The 21,251-nt window shown below is 37.8% G+C and overlaps 1 protein-coding gene across 10 annotated transcripts in view; it reads right to left on the bottom strand.

The window, feature by feature from the left end:
- Positions 1-21,251, bottom strand: part of NRXN1 (neurexin 1) — a 730,370-nt gene that overhangs the window by 382,974 nt on the left and 326,145 nt on the right. For all 10 annotated transcript variants that reach the window (XM_080407807.1, XM_080407800.1, XM_080407815.1 and 7 more), the window contains one exon: positions 1,338-1,460. In XM_080407807.1, coding sequence (XP_080263933.1) covers positions 1,338-1,460 — 123 coding nt within the window. The remainder of the gene's footprint in view (positions 1-1,337; positions 1,461-21,251) is intronic.

Here is a 21,251-nt window from a genome sequence, read left to right on the forward strand (position 1 = left end):
TTTTCATCTTCATCTTTCACATGTATTTTGAACTTCTCTGAAGCTGCACTGAGCAGCTGGGATGGAAACCCAAGGTGAAAACAGTACTTCTCGGTGGCTTTGTAACCCCTAGTATCTGTAAATAAGAAATCTGCCGTGAGGAGCCCAAGAAGTGTGCATTTAGTTCTAGACACAATAGTTTTATTCAGGTCTAAAATGCTTCCCCTGGTTAGAAAATGTCCCCAAAGTAGCCTTATTACTCGAGTTGCAGTTGAAGCAGCAAGATAATGACATTTTCCACTGTAGTTCCTCCAATGTTATGCATTTATTTTTACAAAGAAAATAACTGGTTTAGGCCACCAACTTTCTTGGGAGAATGACCCAAACCGTTATCATAGACACAGACTAAATTTTTTCTTCACCTCTGGAAGATCTATTGGTAATTTCTGATTCTAGAAAATATATTCTTGCAACTATATGAATACACAGCAATTATTTTTCTACCAGCAACATGGTCTTCAGTGAAGTGAAGTGGTCTTTCACTTCAGCTGAAGTGAAAAAGGACTATTAAAGAAGGTGCTTTCCTTTTTAAAAATTGTTGCCATTAAAAAAAAACCAAACCACAAACTTAGAGCCAATGATAAAAGTGATGCAATACCACATGAAAACAAAGGAAAATACTAAATAGCTAACACAAAATTAGGCACATTGTATTGTGCAAGGAATCAGGACCAGAAGCCAGGTCTGTTGCTATTAACACCACACATGTAAGCCTTACCTTTAACAGAACCGAATCAAAGTCTTCTCGGTTATCGTTTCTTATAATCTATACATAGGAATATATTTCTAACACCTGCTAGCATTCATGTCATGGTTTTTCTCCCATCCCAACTGCTGTTTTAGTATCTGAGAAAAACCTGTTGCCTAAGAGCTAATTATTGAGGACAGCTGATGCAAGATTTAAAACACAATAGAATATCCTTCAAACATTTATTAAATTCTTTCATACAGCAATGGCTTTGAGTTTAACCTTAGTATAAATTTAGTGTGTCGCCAAAAGCATTTTACTTGCCTTCTCATTAGTGATATATCAAATCACTTCTCTCCAATTACTGTATAAAAACATTAATTTAAGTCAGCATGAAGGTTTTCATTAATTCCAACAGCGACGTTAGAGTAACATTAAGTGTAATAACGTGCTTGTAGCACCAGTATTTCAAGATGCATAACACGGATTTTGGATCTTACCCAGGAAAAGAAAGAAATTACGTGTTGCTTTCAGATAAAGGCATTTTACTTCTGTAGTGTTTTGTTTTGTGTTTCCCCCCCAGTACCACGGAGTCACAATGCCACACTACCTGTCACGGCCTGCTGGTCATCCACCATTAACTTTAAACTTTTTCCTCGCCGAACCACACGCACTGTGTGCCACTCATTATCATTGAGGTTATAGCCAGCAAAAAGGGTTTCTGGACCTTTGCCTGTAGGATATGCCAAACAGTCATTATGCAATCTTTAAATCAGTTTACATGTGAACCTCACAGAGAAAGAGAGACAGAGAGACAGAGAGACTGTCTGGGCAAATGTTAAAACTCACCAAAGATCACATCAAGCAAGAAAATTACAAAGTATAAGCAAACCTCAAAATATAGAGCTACTGCGTTAAAACACTTCTAATGTATATTTAGCTATAGAAAGGTACTGTAGATGCACATTTAATGAACCAGGTTGTCATAAACAGGCACAGTCAACATGGAATTAGTTAGGCACTTTCCAGTCATATTCAAGCCTTTAAGAAATGAGATTGCTGCAGCCAGGAGAACTTCAGCAGGTATTTAGAAGGACTTTTGTTCCTTCATTAAAAATAGTTTTGGGGAAAGGTACCAGTGGTAAATGTGTGTGCACGAGTGCTCTACTTTTTCTCAATCTATGTCAGCTTCTCAGCCTATGTTTGTTTATTAGGGCTTCTCAGAAGATAATCTTCTACCTTTATCATCCAGATGACTTGTTAATATTCAGATCCAGTACCTTCTGATGTTAGCGCACCTTCAAACCATACTTTCCTTTTTCATTTAATGGATAACTTTTTTTTGTAATTGGCTATTTTTTAACAGTACAACACTTCTGAAGCAAATACAACTCTGTATTTGTGTAGCATAATGTGCTTGCAGTAACTGAAGTATTCACAGATCTAGGAAAAAGGGTATCTTTAATACCTAGGAAAAAAATTCTCAGAATAAAATGATTATAGAAATTGTCCTTTACACTGCTGACCAAGGGAAAAAAAAAAAAAAAAAAAAAAAAAAAAAGAAAGAAAGAAAAATCCTGACTACGAACCATCATTGATACGGGTGATTGACCAAGCGTTGAATCTATCAATCCAAACTTCTGTGCTCAAACCCCAGCCATTGGACCTATGTGGTGACTGCCAAAAGTTAATCTGCAATTAACATATTACATTCTTGCAAAATGAAGACCTCCCTGGCCTGTTTTGCCATTCCTGTGGCAGAACAAAGGCTGCTGATAACTGTCATAAAATAAAGTGACATTTGACACAAACACATTAGGCTTGCACTGAGTCAGGCCATTACCTCCACTGCGTCCTTCCAGGTGACTGCATCCCATGTGTCAGCCTTCTTTTAAAAGGGTTGTGCCACTGGCTCTGAAACTCTTGCACATTTCTTTTTGGATTATTTTCCACCCAGTGCAGGCTAACTGTGATGGGCGAGGCCTATTAGTGTATGGGTACTATATGACACTGCCTGAAATCAAAGCCTCTCTGACTTCAAGACTGCACAGAGGGAAAAAGACACTAAAAGCCTGATGGAGCTGTTCAGCATGTTGGACTGTTTTAATCTTAGACTTTTTCCATTATCTATCAGCATTTTTTTAAATTGCTGCTGGTTTATTGTCCTGTTTTTATATGCAGTCTTTGCTATTTTGAGCATGTCAAGGGACCTCCAGGAATAAAAATACTAGCTGCAGCAAAGGCAGTGAGGTTCTGATAACATCATGTTGCTTTCTCCATGCCACTGTATTGACACTAGGCTACACCAGGTGTGCAAACCCAGCAGAAAGAGTTGGATATGTACACACTGGTGCCAGCTACCCGAATTGTTCTATTCCTTACGTGTTTACTTTTGTTGACAAGAGAAAGACCAGTTTTGCATAAAGAATAAGTGAATAAAGTTATCTTTGGGTATGGCGATATAGATGCAGTGAATAACACTCTAAGCAATTCCTATTATTCTGTATTCTATTGGGCATTGCAATGGATGCAATTTCAAACTAGATTTGAGAGGCAAGGGATGAATTTACAAAAAACGCTTAAAGGACATGAGTAAAAATCTTAGGGAAAGTCAATAGGCTTGCCTAAAAATACATCACTTACTATTATTTTAAACCTGTTAACCCTTCTCAATTTGTTAGCCCAACTCTTTTTTTTTTTTTTTAATTACTTTAAGTAGTTGAACTCCTTAGTCTCCCTTATGTCACAACAGATCTCTAAAAGATCTATAAAGCATATGCAATTTGAATTTGCTCTCACATTAACAACCCTCTGTTGTGTCACATCCACGTAAAGGTGCCTCCGTGTATATAAATATCAAATCCAACCTGGCTGCTCACATTTATACAGGCAAATATTTCAAATATCTTTTAATGGTTAGGGACTTGTAAACTCTTCCTGTTGTCAAATTAAATGTACGCTTTCCTATGTATCAGTCTAGTTCCTTTGCAAGAGTACTCAGAGTAAAAAAAAAAAAAAATCAGGTCAGAAGTACCTGTGAGCTGCCTCTGTTTGCAGTGCACGCAACCCAAAATTTATTTTGGTTTATGGGTTAAGGGGAACTACGTTCAAATGGCTATGACAAGGATGAACCTGGGTATAACACACCATGGGAGTAATGCACTGAAAGCAGTCCTGGCCTCGTGGAAACTAGCTACCTTGAATGGAAGAAGAGGCTTTTCTTTCCCAAAGCCTATCTCTGTCTTGGGCTGCTTCCTGACCAAGAAGATGCTTTTGTATATAAAATTAGTAAATGTGCTCGTGAGCAGCGTATTTAGGAGAAAATGTTCTAAATGCTTAGAACACAAACCCATGTAGGAATTCCTGGACACCACACAAGAGTGGAAGGTCTGCAGAAGAAAAGTGCGAACAGATTTTGTTCAATGGCATTGGCCAGCCTCAAACATTGCTAGCACTTTCCTCACTGAATTTCAAATACAGTGACCTGAAATTAATTTAAGCATCATTGTGATCATAACAGTTCAGACTCTTCTGTCCTGGTTTATCATGAATTAACTATAAATCTACTAAATCATTGGCTCTCCAGTCTTATTCAGAATTTACACTGATCTGAGTCCACTTCATTCAAATTGCACCAGCAGAAAGTGCTGTTGTATTTAAATAGGAATTGGCATATTGCCATACTGCCACTTTTGGGGGGTTAGGGCTTTTTTTCCCCCCCCTTCTTTTCTTTAAATATTTTCCATGAGAAGAAAAGCAAGAGCCCTAATAAAAAAAAAAAAAAAAAAAAAATCTGTTTTCTATGGACTGATAATTACTCTTCCAACCTGATGTCCCACCACACTTATTTCCCATGCTGTCCTTCCCCTGGCATCATTTCTCTCTTCTAGACACGATACAGTTGATTTGCTTCATGTACCCAGCACTTGCTGACTTTCTGAGCTACTAATTCTTTCAGATATTAATACACTAATCATAAACCTTTCCTTTCAGATGCAAGTTGTAACCTGCAAAAATCCACTAAGTATCTGCTCTCGCTTAAGTATGAAATTTATTACCAACATCTGTGTTCAGCTCTTTTCCTGTTTTAAAGGCTTAATTAACTACTAGATTTTATGCATCCCTAGAGCGAATGGACAGTACCAAATAAAAAAGTATAGGCACTTTTATGGATCCCACAATTTGCTCATAGTCCATCATGCCAGTAAAATCTACACATCCAGTTAAAAGCAGATAATTGCTTGTACAACCGCCTCTTTACATGGGAAAACACAGACTGTGCAGCCAGTCAGAGGTGCAAATCTTGATTTGATGCCATTCATTATGAACTAGGATATACAAATGTAAAGCCCCAAGCATCCTAAGTTACAGCTTTACTTAGGCATCCAAAGTTCAGCATAGCTTGTTTTCATCACCTCAGCTAGAACTTAATTACCTTTGGCCCTTTTTAAAGTTAAAGGCAAAAAAGTATGAACTGCCAAGAAGAAAAAAACCTCCTTTTCAGTGTGGTGAATGTTCTAAATGTCCTTTAAAGATTCCTGCTCTCTTTGCTGTCTTGTGAGGAGCCTGTTCAGCCTAATTTAGGCGCTGAAAATTAGCTGAATTCAAATGGGTCTGTTAATTGATGGTAACACACAGACTTACTTTTTCTCTTGTAGGTATCTATCCTGTTGTACTTAAATTGGGAGATCATTTAGCCAACAGAATTTCACAGAAACCCCAATCACTTTGAAACAAGACACTAGCTTTTGGCATTGTACCAAAACACATTCAAAACTCGTTGCCTGAACCAAACACAGGAATTATTACTGATTCTTGCAACGCCATGCACCAGCATCAAGGTGTATACCAAAATGCCACCCAGACTTGATTGGGGCCTTCAGTTCTGTGAATTGGGAGCCTGATTCTGTCATCAAAAATGTGTATCAAAAATAAAGTATCAGAAGAAAGACAAAGTAAACAGATTAGCAAGAGTTCAGTGAATAGTCTGGTGAATGCTATACTAACCTATGGAACCCAAGTTAGTTACAGGCAAATCATTACTCTCTATTGGTCTGTATAAAAAAAAAAGTATTAAAAAAATCAGTGGTTTCAGCCTAGTTCGCTAACAGATAACTACGCATACTGCAGTAATCGGTGTCAGGTGGCATTTCCCATTTGAAAATTAAGAGAGTAAGTGGACAAAAGGGCAAAACCTGAGATCACTCTAGCTAACAGGGAATATCACTTTGAGATCAGGGATGCCAGGGTTTCAGATGGAGTCCTACAGCTAAAATAAAATACACATAGCAAGCCGCATCATAAACTAAAGACAGCTGAGCGGCTCCAAGAGACACCTAAGAGTGTTATTGTAAACACCTGATGCAGAACCAGGAAACCGTGCCACCTCATTTATCCTGGTTTCCAGGGTAAATCTAGCATGTCTGCAATCTAGGTTTGTGTTTCAGCAAGCAGCCAGTCTCCAGCCACTGTGCAACCCTCCTGGGGCAGCTATATGACACACCAGTCTGCAGCACAAGTTCAGAAAAGATTCCTCCAGAACTAGATGCAGAAACACAAAATAAATAGGGGAAGGCATCTTAATCTTCATTATCCTTTCCCTGGTGGCTGGCTGCAGAGACAATTCTGGTCTTCCAAATAACTCATTTGCAAACTCGAATTTAAGAAGCCAATAATTATAGTGAATCAACTGTATTTTAAATGACTGCATCTGCATCAGCCTGAAATTCCCTGACTATGCAGGTTTCTTACTAATAGAAAATCTTAGTTGCCTTTTAAAGATCAATGATGTGTATCAGTTTATCATTTAAAGCTAATTGGTAAATTAACTTGAGAAAGTCTTATTGCAGGTCAAAGACTTTTTGTTAACTGTATTTTCTTCCTAACAGAGTCATACAGAAAATTCCACAAGAACAGCATATTCACTCAATAGTATCAAGCAAAACATCAATCTGCGCTGCTTGATCAAAATGTTCCAGCCCACAATAGCTTTATTACAGGCAAAATTGCTTTTGGCAATTTGGGTGAAGTATTGGCAGTTTAGGGTATTTTTGATACTTTTAAAAACAAAACCTGACATTTCAGAAATTAAAATGAAGGCAATCAGAGTTGCTAATATCATTCATTAGCCTTCATTTCAGCTGTAGAATAGATGTGCTCATGGGGTTTTTTGAGTAACATAAATATAACGTTAAATCTGTTTCTGTACATGCACTCATACAGAAATGCAGAAAGCTAAACAAGGTACATTTGAAAATTCTACCGGTTTCCTCTACATGACCAGACTACAAACAGATTGCATTTAATATTGATCTAGTTCACTCCTAAGGAAAACCAGCATATGTAGCGCATGCACCAGGGAATTAAAATCCAGAGAAGGATGTAAACCCCAACCAGTCCTGGAGTCAAGTACCATATCCAGGTCTGAGGACACAGTTTTCTGTAATCATTTGCCTGTTTCTTTTCTCTTTTTTCTGTGAATTCACTACCCGTGCCCGTGGTCTGACTCAGCATGTCCCCTCTCCCAGCTTTGTCTACCTTTTGCCTTAAGCAAGCTATTTAAGTTGGGGCATGATAGCGCACATACTCACATCCACTAATTCATTTAGAGCTGTGAGATATTAACTGTTGGTGACACACAAGTATCTAAAGAGAGCCAGTGGATCAAGATGGGAGGGCAGAACATAGATCTATCAGACTAAATTAAATCTAAGGCTTCTTGGTGTCTGCCAGGGTGCTGTGCTGATGGTAAACAGTGTCTCGTGAAAGCCTTTCTCTGCAAGCGGAACGAGGATCACTACTGAATTTCACCAAGATGAGAGAGAAAGAAACATCAGAAAGTAGTAAACTTTTGAGTTGTGAGTCTCAGCCTCTACACTTTCCTGCCACATCAAAGTATGTGTAGAACACGCACATGCTCTCAAAACTGGGAACTGTGCTTTGTTAATTGGGTCTATATTAAGGTGAACCATATTTCTTGAAAAAATAGTTTTGAAAATGCAATTGCAACTATATGTGAACTCAGAGTACATGAGAGGATAAAACTGATTTTGTAACTGCGTTACAAAACCTCTAACACAGCTCAGAGACATTTCTCAACACATTACTTAAAACATTTATTGTTAGGAATCAGCTACATTTTAATTTAGTTTTGTAAGTCATATATCTAAGCAAGTGAAACAAACAGCCCTAAGGACATGTAATTTTCCTTCTTCTTGGAAATAATGAAAGAAAAGTATCTTTAAAAGCTAAAAGCAGAAGTCAGCTAGATCCCTGTATTTTTAATAAGAGTGCAGGTTCTCTTTTGTACTGTTCTCTGAGGATCATGACTATCAGAAAATGTGCTAAAGGTACTAAAGGTTTTATGAATCTGCCCCAAGGCCCTGAACTAAAGCGCAGCAAAGTCAATGAGCTTGAAACATACGGTTGTTGCTTTGTCAGCTCACTGCTGAATGTTTTCAGCCAAATTTTCAGAAATTATGTTGAACTTGACAATTGACTTTGCTGTAGGTTAAGGTGAGCGTGAACTTCCAATACATGGCAATTCTATGCTAATTTAAAGCAAGCTTCAGTGCCAGATTATTTACTTTGTACTTACTGCAGGTAAAAATATGTGCACTTGCAAACATCACGCAGCATTACAAACACACCATAAGGTCATACCCTGCCTTGAATCATGCTAAATTTTTTAAAGTGCACCCAAATGCTAGGGCTTTGAATTGGTATTCATCAGATTCACTTTCACAAACTACTTGCGTGACTTTTCGTAAATCTTAATTTGTTTTTACCTTAGTTTGACATGGCTGCTATAATGAAAAATTCCAAGAATTTTAGGCTGAGTATGTTTAGGCGCTTTGCTTTAAGCAACATGCACTTAACACGAACACTCTCAAGTCAACGTCCTTGACTTCATTCTACCTAAACTACTTCAGCACATTAGGAAAGCAGCCATTTCACAAGCTATCCCATTTCCTCGAGCAGCTCCCCAGTTCCCAGAACACTCCTGTAACAGAGCCTGAGGAAAGATTACGGAAGGATGACAGTAAGGGAAGCCAGCTGGAAAGTCTGGCCACCAAGGAGAGGAAGGGCATGAAGAAGCTGAGCTGCGTCACTGTAGGAACTCATCTAGACACAGTGGCACTAAATAATAGACTGGGGGTGGGTGGAAATAATCCATATATATATATATACACACCTGAAATTATTTCTTTGGTTTTTAAAGGAAAATCCTGTAAGTTAGTGTATCACAGAAGGAAAAATAAAATGGGAAATTATAATTCATTTACAATACTGAAATTTTCCCATACAGAATGTTTGTATTAGAGAGCTTTTTCATAATGAAAATTTGTTTTAATGAAAAATTACTTTCAACTTCTATTTAACAAACACTTTGTAAAACTGGTAGAAAAAAAAATGGCTAATTCATCTCGAGTTATTAGTCTTTGCTTTTTTTCCCCTTCCTATAACAGTAATCGGACTGAAAATTATAAGAACTGACTTGGCAACTCCTGTGTAAAACAGTAGCAAGACTAGCATGAACCCCCAATTTTAAGCAATACCAATATTCAATTTTTTAAAAGCAAATACTCATTGTTCTGATATGACTTTAACAGCAGCCAGGATCTCTAATATTCATTGATTCTGTATGGAATCAGAGTTCTGTCAATAGTACTGATTTGTGAGATGTGGGCTTAAAAGAAGGGGGGAAAAATGATCCTAAGATGAGTTCAAGTTCATTTACTGCTTTCCCAAGAAAAGTTCGGGTTTTACCTCTGCAGACTCATCATCCTTCTTTTGACTATGGCAAACCAAAAACCTCAAACCATAGAAAACACAAAGGCAGAGAAAAAATACATTCCCTGGTCTGGATTTCTAGAAAAAGCGAGAACATTCTTCTAAGCCCTTTCAAAGAAATAGTGTGATAACACCTGGCAATCTCCTTTTCCTTAGACATCATGTCTACAAGTTACTACTCAAACTCAGTGCCCCAGCTTCCAGAGGAACTCTGCCGTCTCCTCTGAATCTGAGAGAGTTCTAGAGGAGTTCTGATTTGGAAGAAGGATTTCACCGTGAGATGGCTGTCTAAAGAGCGGTGATAACCTGGACCTGCGTTGCTGATCTGCAAATCGCTGTCACTCAGCTAACGAATGCAAAGAGGACTGAGATACAGGGCAGCTACAGGCAGCAGGTCACTAAGCGTACCCTGACGGTGCAAACACTCCTTATGGGTCTGAAGAACTGGTGCTGCTCTTTTCTACTGCTAGGTTTACCCTCTTTCTTTCCACTTCAGCCCCGTGAAGGAAAAGTAACCTAACCTACAGTGATTTTTGCAGAAAAAGTCGGTACACACTTGAGCTTTTTTTTTTTTTTTTTCCCCCTGAGAGAATTGGAATATTTGTTGTAGTTTGTTAGATTATAACTGACAACTGGAAAGAAGCAAAAAAGAGCTTTGATCACACATTAGCATTTCTGACTTTGATATTGACTGTGCCCATTTATATCAAACCATGGCTGTCAAAACTCTGAAGTACATTACAAAATATAAGTAAGCACAAGTTAAGTATGGTTCTCCATAATTTACCTTTTTTATAAAAAACATTACCTTTATGTTTAGGCAAAATGAACATAACAAAAAACACACTTAAATTATTTCATTTTACCCTCATATCTTGCACATTGTGCTTAAGAATAAGCAGATTGGCAACTAGTTAGCACAGAAAGGAAAAAAAATGTGGACTGTGACTTTATTTTAAGAATAAGCTCCTCTTAATTTACAGGTGTCTTCATCCCAATGCACAGCTGTTATAAAATAGTAACAACTAAATTTCACACTCATATCCTTTCTTTTTTAAATGAAAATGCTGAATTATAACATTTTGCCTAGTTAAGGGTAAAGAGAACAGCGTTTAAGGATTTTTGTTTGTTATTTAAAAGTTTTAAAATATGTTTATACTCATCAAGGATCGAAAAGCACAATTTCTTGACACTGCTTATTCTTGGTTGCTTCTACGTAGACAGGAGTCAAGCAAGGAGCACTAAAATAGACATTTCAGGTTATTTTCAGAAATTACAAATAGGTGAATACAAAGGGTGATCTCTGCTCTATAAACAGCCTCTGCTGACTTCAGCGGGTGTGGGATTGTCTCTGATTTTTCTGACTTGCACAAGCCTACCCTTATTTTCCTGCATATTCCTAAACTATTTCACAAAATACTTGTAAACCCACACTTTTTCTAATTTATATTTCTTCATCACTATGTCATGTCGCTCTTGGTTCATGTTTATCTTCATAAAGTTCCATCACTACAGGGTAACAGTTCATGACTACTTTTGGACCTTTTCAGCTTCGGAAGAGCCAGCGGTTCAGCTGCACCAGGTTTCATTCCGAATTTCGGATTCCTGATGATCTCAATGACATGGGCGATAGGGCAGAGCACTTATGACATTAACAGTAGCAGGGTCATATAAAGCGAATATGTACCTTAAGAATCCAGTGCTCTAGTACTATTTTAAAAGGGTAAACAGTACACGGTAACAGTCATTTGAATCTATATTATAAATGTAACATTTTTTTAAGGGAAAAAGACCCTGAATTTTTCAGACTGAAATTGTAGACAATGTTGCAAATATTCTTTAAATGTTTCTTTCATTTTTTAGTTGGGTCTGATATTTCTTATCTGCAGAAAACCAATCTGAATACTAATTATAAGGGAACCTATAAATATTTCCCTATAAAAACCCAGCATTTTTCCCAGACATACTTTTTCAGGATTCCTGAGATAAAAGTTGAATAATTACTATGCACTTATTCCAATAAAGATTTTATCAGGAAGAAAAGTACTGTTTGAGAAACCACTTTTAATTGGGACAGTTTGTGTAAGTTTAATAGGGTGTTTAATTAAATGTAAATTTTCAGCAACACTTCCAGCTTCTTCATGTGGTTTCTTACCCAAAAGACCAAAGTGTGTTTCTTACCTGCAAACAAGGGCTTTTTCTGCATTCTGCACCAAACTTTTCATGCTACGCTTCAGCTGCCTCTAAACCTATTACTTTCCCAGGCATATATTTATGGTGGCCAAACAAAACTGAAGTTAGCTGTGACATCTGCAATAGTGAGTTTCAGCTTTTTCATTTTTCACTCACAACTTTTTGAGAATTTTGTTTTGCAATTACGGCTGCTCAAGCATTTGCGTGCTAACAATGTGTAGAGTCAAGCAGCTTTTCCTATCTGTTATTTCCAGGCTGTTGCTTGCTCCATCTCTTGCACGCCCATATAAAACTAAAACAGCATGACTTTTAAAATTGAGTAGATGGAATTGATTTCAACATTGAGAGAATCTCTCAAATGCTTTTCTGCCATTTGTTATCTCTTAAGGATTGTGCTTAGTGCCAGTGAATGACAATTTTGTTGTTGAATAAAGCAAACAAGCTTCTTGACAGAAGTTCCTACTCACACTTTCTGAAGGTGTGCTCTGTATCTTGGTTTATGCAATGCTAGGAAATCAAGAAACCACGCTGTAGTCTTTTCTAGCTAGTGCTGCTCTTATTTATAGCCGATGAGCTCGTCAACTGACTTCCTAAGTGTCTCTCCTATCATCTGCAAAACATTAGTTGGAGATGCAAGAACACTTCTTTCCCTGAGAGCCCACAGTGTTCATTGTTCCCTCCTCACAACAGCATACTGGCTTTCAAGCTGCTGAAATTTCACATAAGAAAAACCACAGGGACAGTTCAAAGTACAGCATAACAACAAGACAAATCCAACAGGTAATTTTCACCTATACTCCACAGCTATAGTGCTTACATTTTGGTAAAACTAGCACCCCTTAGATGGTACCGAGCATACTACCTATACTTGTTATTCTTCTTTTCTGATCCCATTTCCACAAGTCATACATAAACAGTTCATGGCATGTGAGTGAAAGATGGAATTGCTGACTTACCTATTTGGTCTTTCTTTTCCAGACAGATTTTACTATTAGCGAGAAAAGACTTAATGTGCAGAGACAGAGAGGAACTTTTAACTAATGAAATGGTTTTTTTTCTACATACACGCGCTTCACTCCTTGGAGAAAAATCTCACAGAATATAAAATGAATGAGAAATAATACCAAAGAATTAGTATAAGCTACATTAACCACAGCTCCCTTTTTTTCCTTTAATAGCTTTTTCTCATTCCATGTCTTGGTCTTCATCGTGCGTCTTGTTCCTTCAAGACTGCCTAGACAAATAACTGCTGAAGGATTCTTTGCACACTTCCCAAAGGGGACTGCATCTCAGAAAGCCAACTTTATCTTGATGTCTCAACTCAACAGAGCAATATCTCCTTTGAAGTGACTTGTCTGATGGATTGAGGCCTAGGAATCAGCTGGAAGGGAGCATAAGTTAACCTCTTGACATGTCATCCAAAAAAGAAACGTGCTTGGATGGAAATTTTAACAACTACCTGAATATAACTCATTAAAGTCATTGTCAAAAAGAGATAATAAGGAAGCAGTTATGAGGTTCCCGTAATAAGCTACTGAGTGCTTAAAATGTTATGATAGATATTTCATGCATTTTAATGGACACAAATGCAAAATGTGCTAGATAGAAAGTGGTTTTAATATAAGAAACTGCTCATCAGTGACATGCACTGGATAGATGTTTTTAACACTATTAGCTCTTCAAAAAAAAAGTATACTGAAAAATGAATTACTGTTCTTATAACATTAATGGAGAATAATATTGTAGCGAAGTGCTTGCTAGACATCTTCATCAAGATTGAACTCATGAAACAATGACTTGCTGCAGAGGAGTGGAGCAGTGATAAAATAGCTCACTTTTTTGAAACAGTCATGCAGCTAAAACTAATACATACTTACACAGTATTTTCTGCAGGCTTAATAAAGGAGGGACCGTCAAGGTGCCACAGATGGCTCAGAAGTCAGGCTCTGTGAACTTGTGTTTATGCAAATAGGCAGAGGACTCTACTGCTGCATTAGAGTGCTATGTATAGAAAAGGCAAAGGCTCTATGCCCATATACTGTTCCCTAGCGTCTGCAATCAGATCCCACTGATCTTAGTTCTTAGGGAGTAACATAATGGCTTACCATGGATTTATTCCAGACTTCCAGCAGTAGAAATGTATAAATGTATCAAAATAATTTCAATTTAAAATTTTAGTTTGGTAATTCCACCACCACCCACCCCTTCCCTTCTTTCTTTGATTGAAGAGGTAGTCAAGCTTTCCCTAAGCAGCTTCGTTCTCTTGATCTGATCTGACTCTTACTGAAGTTGGTTGCACTTTTTTATGATACAGAAGTGTTCTATTCCTAATATCTATCAATATGAGAAGGACACAGAAATCTGACAATTTACCTCAATATATGTTAGACTTATTGCAACACTCACTGGCTGTGTCAGTGAGAACCAGGCATCCTATTCAATTTTCACTGATTCTGTATTTCCCCTCTCCTTTATCTCTTACCCACATATATCTGTTTTATTAAAAAACCTCAAATACTCCTTATATGAAATCTTTTCAAGTACGTATTAGGACAGAATTATGGCAGTGAGCATGTGATGTGTTGATCAGAAAAGCTGTAGTTACCTGCAGAGAGATGGCAATTTGTTTGGTTTTCCTTGAAATGTTCTAGAGGTAAGCATAGGAGCATTGATTCAGTAAGGCATCATATTCGGAAGAAGTCCTACACATGTTTGTAATATACTTAAATGCTTTATGAACTAAACCATTAATGATTTTAACACCCTTTTAGACACATTTATTTGGGAAAAAATGCCTGTTTCTATCACCTTAAAAACACTTTTCAAACTGTAATCCTGTAATGGAAAGACTGCAGTATTTCTCCACAGAATTTTCATTTATAAGCACTTTTAAATGTTTTCCACATAAGTATTACAAAATTATCATCATTACAGCATTATTTCTAAGAAACAGAGTCTTAAGAAAAAAAATGAGGAATAATATGAAAAGTAAATAAAGGTATTTACACACAAAGTCTGATAGTATTTCCAATCTGAGTATAAATTTAAAAACATCATCAATTGAGCAGCATTTAGTTATTTTTTCTTAATACTGAATGCTAACTATGCTGTTATTTTTAAAGAACTGCAGACTAGAATTTCTTGCCAGAAAACTCTTGGTACTAAGCCAAAAAATTATGCACAATGCTTAGTACATATGAAATAGCCTAATTAATTAATGGTTTACCCTAATTTGACTGGTAACTAAGAATGATTGATTTTTGAATATTTATTATAATATTGGCTTGTGTCATTTGCTGCCATCTGTGTCATAATACTCTGATTTTCACAGAATCTGATTACAAAGTTTAGAATGTCTGCATACAACCCAACTGATGATAGATTCGCACATTACTTTCATTAGCAATTTCCTGCTTGCTCTGAGTACAGGGTATAAACTGGTGATGAAATGATTAGGAAAAGAAACTGCAAAGTAAGAGGGGAAGCGGTGCAGAAGACAACTGCTGCTATACTGAATGTTACACCAGAGTTCCGTACTGTCTTGTGTTCTGCCTTCAACGGTGAGCAGCAACTGATGTTTAGAAAGAAAAGGAACAATTTGAAGGGACTTTCCCCTAACTATTTGCTATCAGCTTGTAGAAGCTAGCAGTTTACAGACTTTCTGAGCTAAGGCTGCATCTAGATCATCAGTTTTAATCCCAATGACAAAATTAAGTTCTATTTTAAAAATAAATAAATAAATAAATAAATAAAATGAGTCTATTTGGGAACACGAGGGTGGCCTTGCCAGGGGAGACCACAAGTCCATCTGGCCCAGCACTGGGCTTTCATCAGCAGCCAAGAAGAGCAGAGCCACTGTACAGTAATTACTACTCTAACACAGTCACAGCTTCCAGTGATTGACATATTAAGGACCACTGAAGCTAGAGAAAGTGCCTCATCGCCAAAAGTCCTTGACGTATTTCAGTTTCATACTACTTACTAACTTCTTGATGCTTCTTATGGCTGTGTAATCATACCTTTATAAAACTATCCTTTCCCATGTATCTTTCAACACACATACACACACACCCTTCCCCAGTTTGCCTAGCTCCTCCATGTAGGAAAGCCAATCCATACTTGGAATCCTCCCTGTTGCAGTGCACTGTATTTTTCCTGTTTAAGTTCATCATGAGGAACAGGAACTAAACACACATGCAACATTCAAGATGTGGATAAACAGTGCACAATAGCATAATGCTCTTTTCTGTTCTGGTCTTTCTTCCTTTCTCCACAGCTACTAACATCTTTTGGGATTTCTGGTCACTTCTGAGCACTGAACTGTTTTACAAGAGCTATTTACAATGACTGCTCAATTTCTTTAGCTCAGTGCTAACAGACTCCATTGCTGTTTTTGTGTAATTAAGGTTACTTTTTCTAGTATTAATTACTTTATACATGTTGATATTTAGTTTCACCCTCCATTTTACTATCCAGTCATTCAGCATTTTTAAACTCTTCAGAAAACCCACATTTTATTTTCCTAAATAATATAATTGAATCTGCAAATACTAGCATCTGAGTATTCCTCTTTTCCTCTCAGTCGTTTGTGAACATGTCAGTAGACATTCCCGGGGGACCAGCTGGTAGCAGTGCTTTACTGTGAAATGACTACCATTGCAGCCCAGCTCACTAACATGAATGATGTTGCATTAGCTTTTATATATTCTTCTCCAGAAAAAAAAAAGTATTCAATTGCTTTGCTACTACTGGTTGGAACAGCATTCCTCAATATCCCCAAAAGATTAGACTGTAGCACTGGCTTTCTGTCATGCAAAAAAATACAAGGGTAATTTTAATCACCAGTCCTGAAATGCAATTAAGTCATCTTGCTTCTCAAAAGATAAATGAGAAAGACATAAAAGTAAATTAAGATAAATTTAGGACCTGCTATACATGTAACACTTTCTACCACTTCTTCCCATTAAAATAGTAGAAGCGCCTGGTCTACTTTTTTCAGAAAAGTCTTTTTTATGAAAGATTTGATAGCACCAGTATAAGCTAGACACACAACTCCCTTGCATATAAATCAGGATATATTAATTCAAGACAATTTATTCTTATAGATCTAGCACATCCTGGAGGCTGCTTTGTCCTTACTGGTAACAGGAGAGGTTACACGCTTGCAGCAGTCTTTGCCTTCCTGTGCTTCAAGAGTCCTCAAGTCATATTTAGTGTTTTGGAGGTTCTCCTGCTCCCCCTGCCCTTTAAGAATTCAGGCTGGAGTAACTTCAGTCAACTCCATACCATTCCCTTGGGCTCTGCGGGTAGTACCTTGCCAGCATGCCAACGCTCAGAGCCAGCTGATGTATAAGCACCCCACGGCCCTGGCTTATAGCCCCACATATACACTAAACTGAAAACTATCTATACCTGCCTTATAAAATTGAACTATAGACTGAAATAGCACAACTGGAAAGTCTACTGCTTTTAGGCAATCCTAAAGAAGTTTCTGAAAATATTTATGTGGTAGTGCTAAAAAAGCAAGTCTTTATCTGAACGTTAACCTAATGATTTTTTTTCACCATCAATTAAGGCAACCATCCATATTGTATGAATTTTCAAATTCACTTAAAAAACTACATGTTTAAGCTTTTACTGTTGCCTTTTTTACTGTTTGGCTGTTGCCAGAGCATACCATCATGCCTTGATAAAGCAACAGATGCACTACTACTGTATATTTGATTATTGAGGCACCCGTTCAATCAGTTATATCTTTAAGTACCATAAGTAGAATGTGGGGCTTAAAAAGATAAAAATAAGATGGATGAAAAGAGTGAAAAGAAAGGGAAGAAGCACACACACAAAAAAGAAAAACATCTGTTTTCTAGTAAGAGAACTTGAAATGATGTTTTATTGACATTCTGCCAGAAGACTACTGGCAATTTTCCTCTCTGCTAGCTAAGAAAAAGCAAACACAGATGAGGTTTTATAAGCAGCAAATAGAATGCAGACATGGAAATAAGCTCTATTGCTGTCCTCCGTGTAGGCTGAAAGCGCTGGTAGAGCAAAGCCTTCAATCCCCAGCAGCCAACCTCGAAAGCTTTGTCAGTAAGGACAAAGTAGATATGATAGAGCTTTAAATGGTCAGCCAGCTAATCTAAAGCACTTATTTTCACTTTAATGAAGGTTTGAGCTTTTGTGTGCTAGGTTAATATGGTAATTATCTCCCACCCCCCCAGTTACGCAGGTTCAGGCCTGAGCTAGATGAAACTTATGGGGACCTCACCCTGGCACTGACGAATTATACATGTGCAAGATTTTGTAAGTTTTCTTTACAATTTGCTGGTTGGTTCACATTTTCTTATGTCCTTTATCAGTTCAAATTTCTAATTTTTTTTTCCTTTTAACAACTATAACTGGATAAGGAAGGGGTAAAAATGGCTGCTTTTTAGATGACTTGAGTATTTCCCTTCAAGATTTCTGTGTTTACCAAGGCATATATTGTATCTGAGACATCAGTATAAGACTGATTATTTTTTTATCACCCACTAAGGGAGAGAGCTCACACTGAGAAGTCCAATATACCTTCACTGTTACCTTCTCAGAACCTTCTCTCAAGTCAAACAAGGTCCATATGAAATTTCACAAAAAGCCGTAACACACAACAGATTGCAAACCTTTGTTATCGTGAGTGGTCAAAAAGCACAGCATCCCCTCTATTGGCATCTCCTACTGTACATCCTCTTCTTGACACTCAATGGCTTTTCTGCAAGCTTGAAACTCCCTAAACTGGGCCTCAGGTATTTGCTAGGTTCAACTTGAAGCTCGTTTTATAAGTCAAATTCAGGAGAGAAAAAAAATAGTTATGCTATATAATTGAAGATGCAGATGTTTACCCTTCCAACATTTCCCTTCAGCTGTTTGAAATACCTCTTCCTTAATTGATACAGATTAAGCATTCCACATCTCAAGTGGTGTTTCTGCCTTTCTGTAAATAACAGGTATTTTTACAGGCTGTGCTTGTTCAGATGTAGGCCAGATGAACCCCCTTTGGGACAGTGCAAGTCTGCATTGCTGCAAAAAAAGCAATTTGCTCTCTACCAGAGGCTGTTTTTCTACAGTCTTTGCACCATTCCTGCCTCCCCCTTCTTCTTACAGTGGGTGTGTCACGTGGTAAAACTGCTTAGAAAACTGCAGCAAGTTAAAATTAACAATTTTGTTAATGGGTCACTTTAGTCAAATTCACCACACAGGCTCTTGAACTTTGGGGCTGGCAGCAAAGCAGCGAGCAATGCAAGAGCAGGACCAGCAGACAGGAAGACGGCTGCAAGAACACAATTTTAAAAGTAAATGAAAAACTTTTTAAGAGACTGAAATTCTGCAGCACAAACCCCAAAGGATGGTATGTGAAACATTTGGGAAAAAAAATCAGCAGCAGCCCTGCTGGCTCTCAGCTAAGTCACTCCTACCATTCAAGGGGCAGAGATGACTTTCTCAGAAATATTTTTGAGTGTTAACATCTAACAGTATCTGGGAAATGTCTACTGCACGTTCATGACTTTTCATTAAAAAAGCCAAGTCATAGACCTTGGCTTAGGTGCTCCTGAGGAGCAGAAGCAGGTTATAAGTGAGGGGAAACAGCTACTACGTTTCTGCAGGGCAGGTGGGCCAGTAGACTGCAGGAAGAGGAGAATGGCTTTGCCATCCCACCTCCAGTAAGCCGAGCAGTACGGTGGGCTTGCATGGCATAAACTTCTTTTCACCCTGTATTTAACTGAAACGAGGAATCACAAGGATGCCTCCTCCTAACCGCCTTCTGTGGCAGTACAGAATAAATCATGGGCTGTCCCTGAACTACTATAGTCCTCTTGGTTATGTTTATACAGGCTATTTTCCTTTCAAACCTGAACTTTTTTTCCTAGCCGAGTGGTTTTCAACCTCACTTCACAACAGAGTGCCTGAAACAAGATACAGGCTGGTATTAGTGCAGCTTCGGGACTAGGTACACTAAGGGCTCCAGTGAGAAGTGTTAAGAAGCAGTTTTCCTTTTTTCTTTCAACCTGTTTCCCTTGATATGATTCAAACGATGGTTTCTATTAGCAACTAGTAGACTTTAATCAGAACTTGGTTTAAAAGGGCCACGTCTGGTTTTAATTTTGTTGTGCAGCAGCCAACCATGTTTTTCAGGGATTCATGTGAAAAGGGGTCTTTAAAGTGATATTGCTGAATGAGAAAGAATCCCATGACCCCACATTCTAAATCTGCAAAGTATAGCCAAAGCTTTAAGGGAATTATTTCAAATTTTACACCCTAAACAGAGGGGAATCCCTGACTGAACTTGCAGTTGAAGTACCCTGCTGATTTGCTTTGTATCCTCTGTGGTAAAGCTCTTTTATGTATTTTTAGGGGACTGTCAGCCATACTGAATGAGAGAAAGATAAAAACCACTTCACACCACTCATAAGCACTGTGTAAGACAACAGGCCAAATAAAAGTCTTAAATTTTGGTAGGAGCTACAATATAGTATCATTTTAACAATTTTCTACTGCCAACGGCATCAAAGGAGCAAATATATTGTAAATAATTCTTTTCACCAGGTAGTGAAAAGTTAATACATGGAAACATATTTGTGATTTGCTCATCACAGCAGATGTTGCAATAACAGCTGAAGATTCTGGACATTGCAATAAAATATATTTTTACAAGCAGTAGCTTTCAAAAGTATGCACAGCCTTCATTTAAGCTTCCGTGCTGCTTAAAATCTACATGCAAACTGAAAATATACTATAACTGAACACCACTGTGGGTTCTTCAATACATATAATTCTCCTGTTATTTACCAATAAACTAGCAGATCTCCTTGTCATGCTCTGGATTTGTAGGATACCTCGACAAGGAAAAATGTTTCAGTAACAGATGTTATGTGTCATGTATTCCAAACAGAATAATTTAATTTAATTACCTGTAATGTACAAACCTGTGAATAGCAATGTTTTAAAAGAGTGAAGGTACAGTACGAGGAAAAGTGATTGAGGAGTATAGTAAAAAAACCAGAAATTAAACAGTGAGAAAATAAGGGGGGGGGGGGGGGAGGGGAAAGGCTATAGAGAATGGATGAAGAACTAGGTAGACGCAGAAGGAGGGGTGCGTGCAAATACAAGTGAAGGGGCCCTTCACTGGAAGGACAAACAGAAAAGCCTTAAAGCCCAGAAAATTGTTTTTAATTTGGAAAGGTGGACAGCCAGCCCGCAAAGCCTGCTGATCTATTCCCTGGGGGAGAGCATACGCCTGTACTGCCACAGTGATGGCTGCTCCCTGCTTCCTAACGCTCTGCAGTTCTTACTCATTCCTTATGACAGTCCTACATTTGAGCATGACTGAATTCACTGGAATTACTCGAGGAACTATTGCCTACGGAAGCAAAACTGTGTACCAGAGAATTGACCTAAATCACTTCTGCACCAACGTGTGCCACTAGTCGAGCAATCTTTCACAGCAGCGTTCAAAAATAGTGTTCGCCTGTATCTCTTCATATTGAATAAAAGTATCAGATTC

This window comes from Falco punctatus (assembly GCF_963210335.1).
Source record: "Falco punctatus genome assembly, chromosome: 12".
Taxonomy (NCBI): Eukaryota; Metazoa; Chordata; class Aves; order Falconiformes; family Falconidae; genus Falco; species Falco punctatus.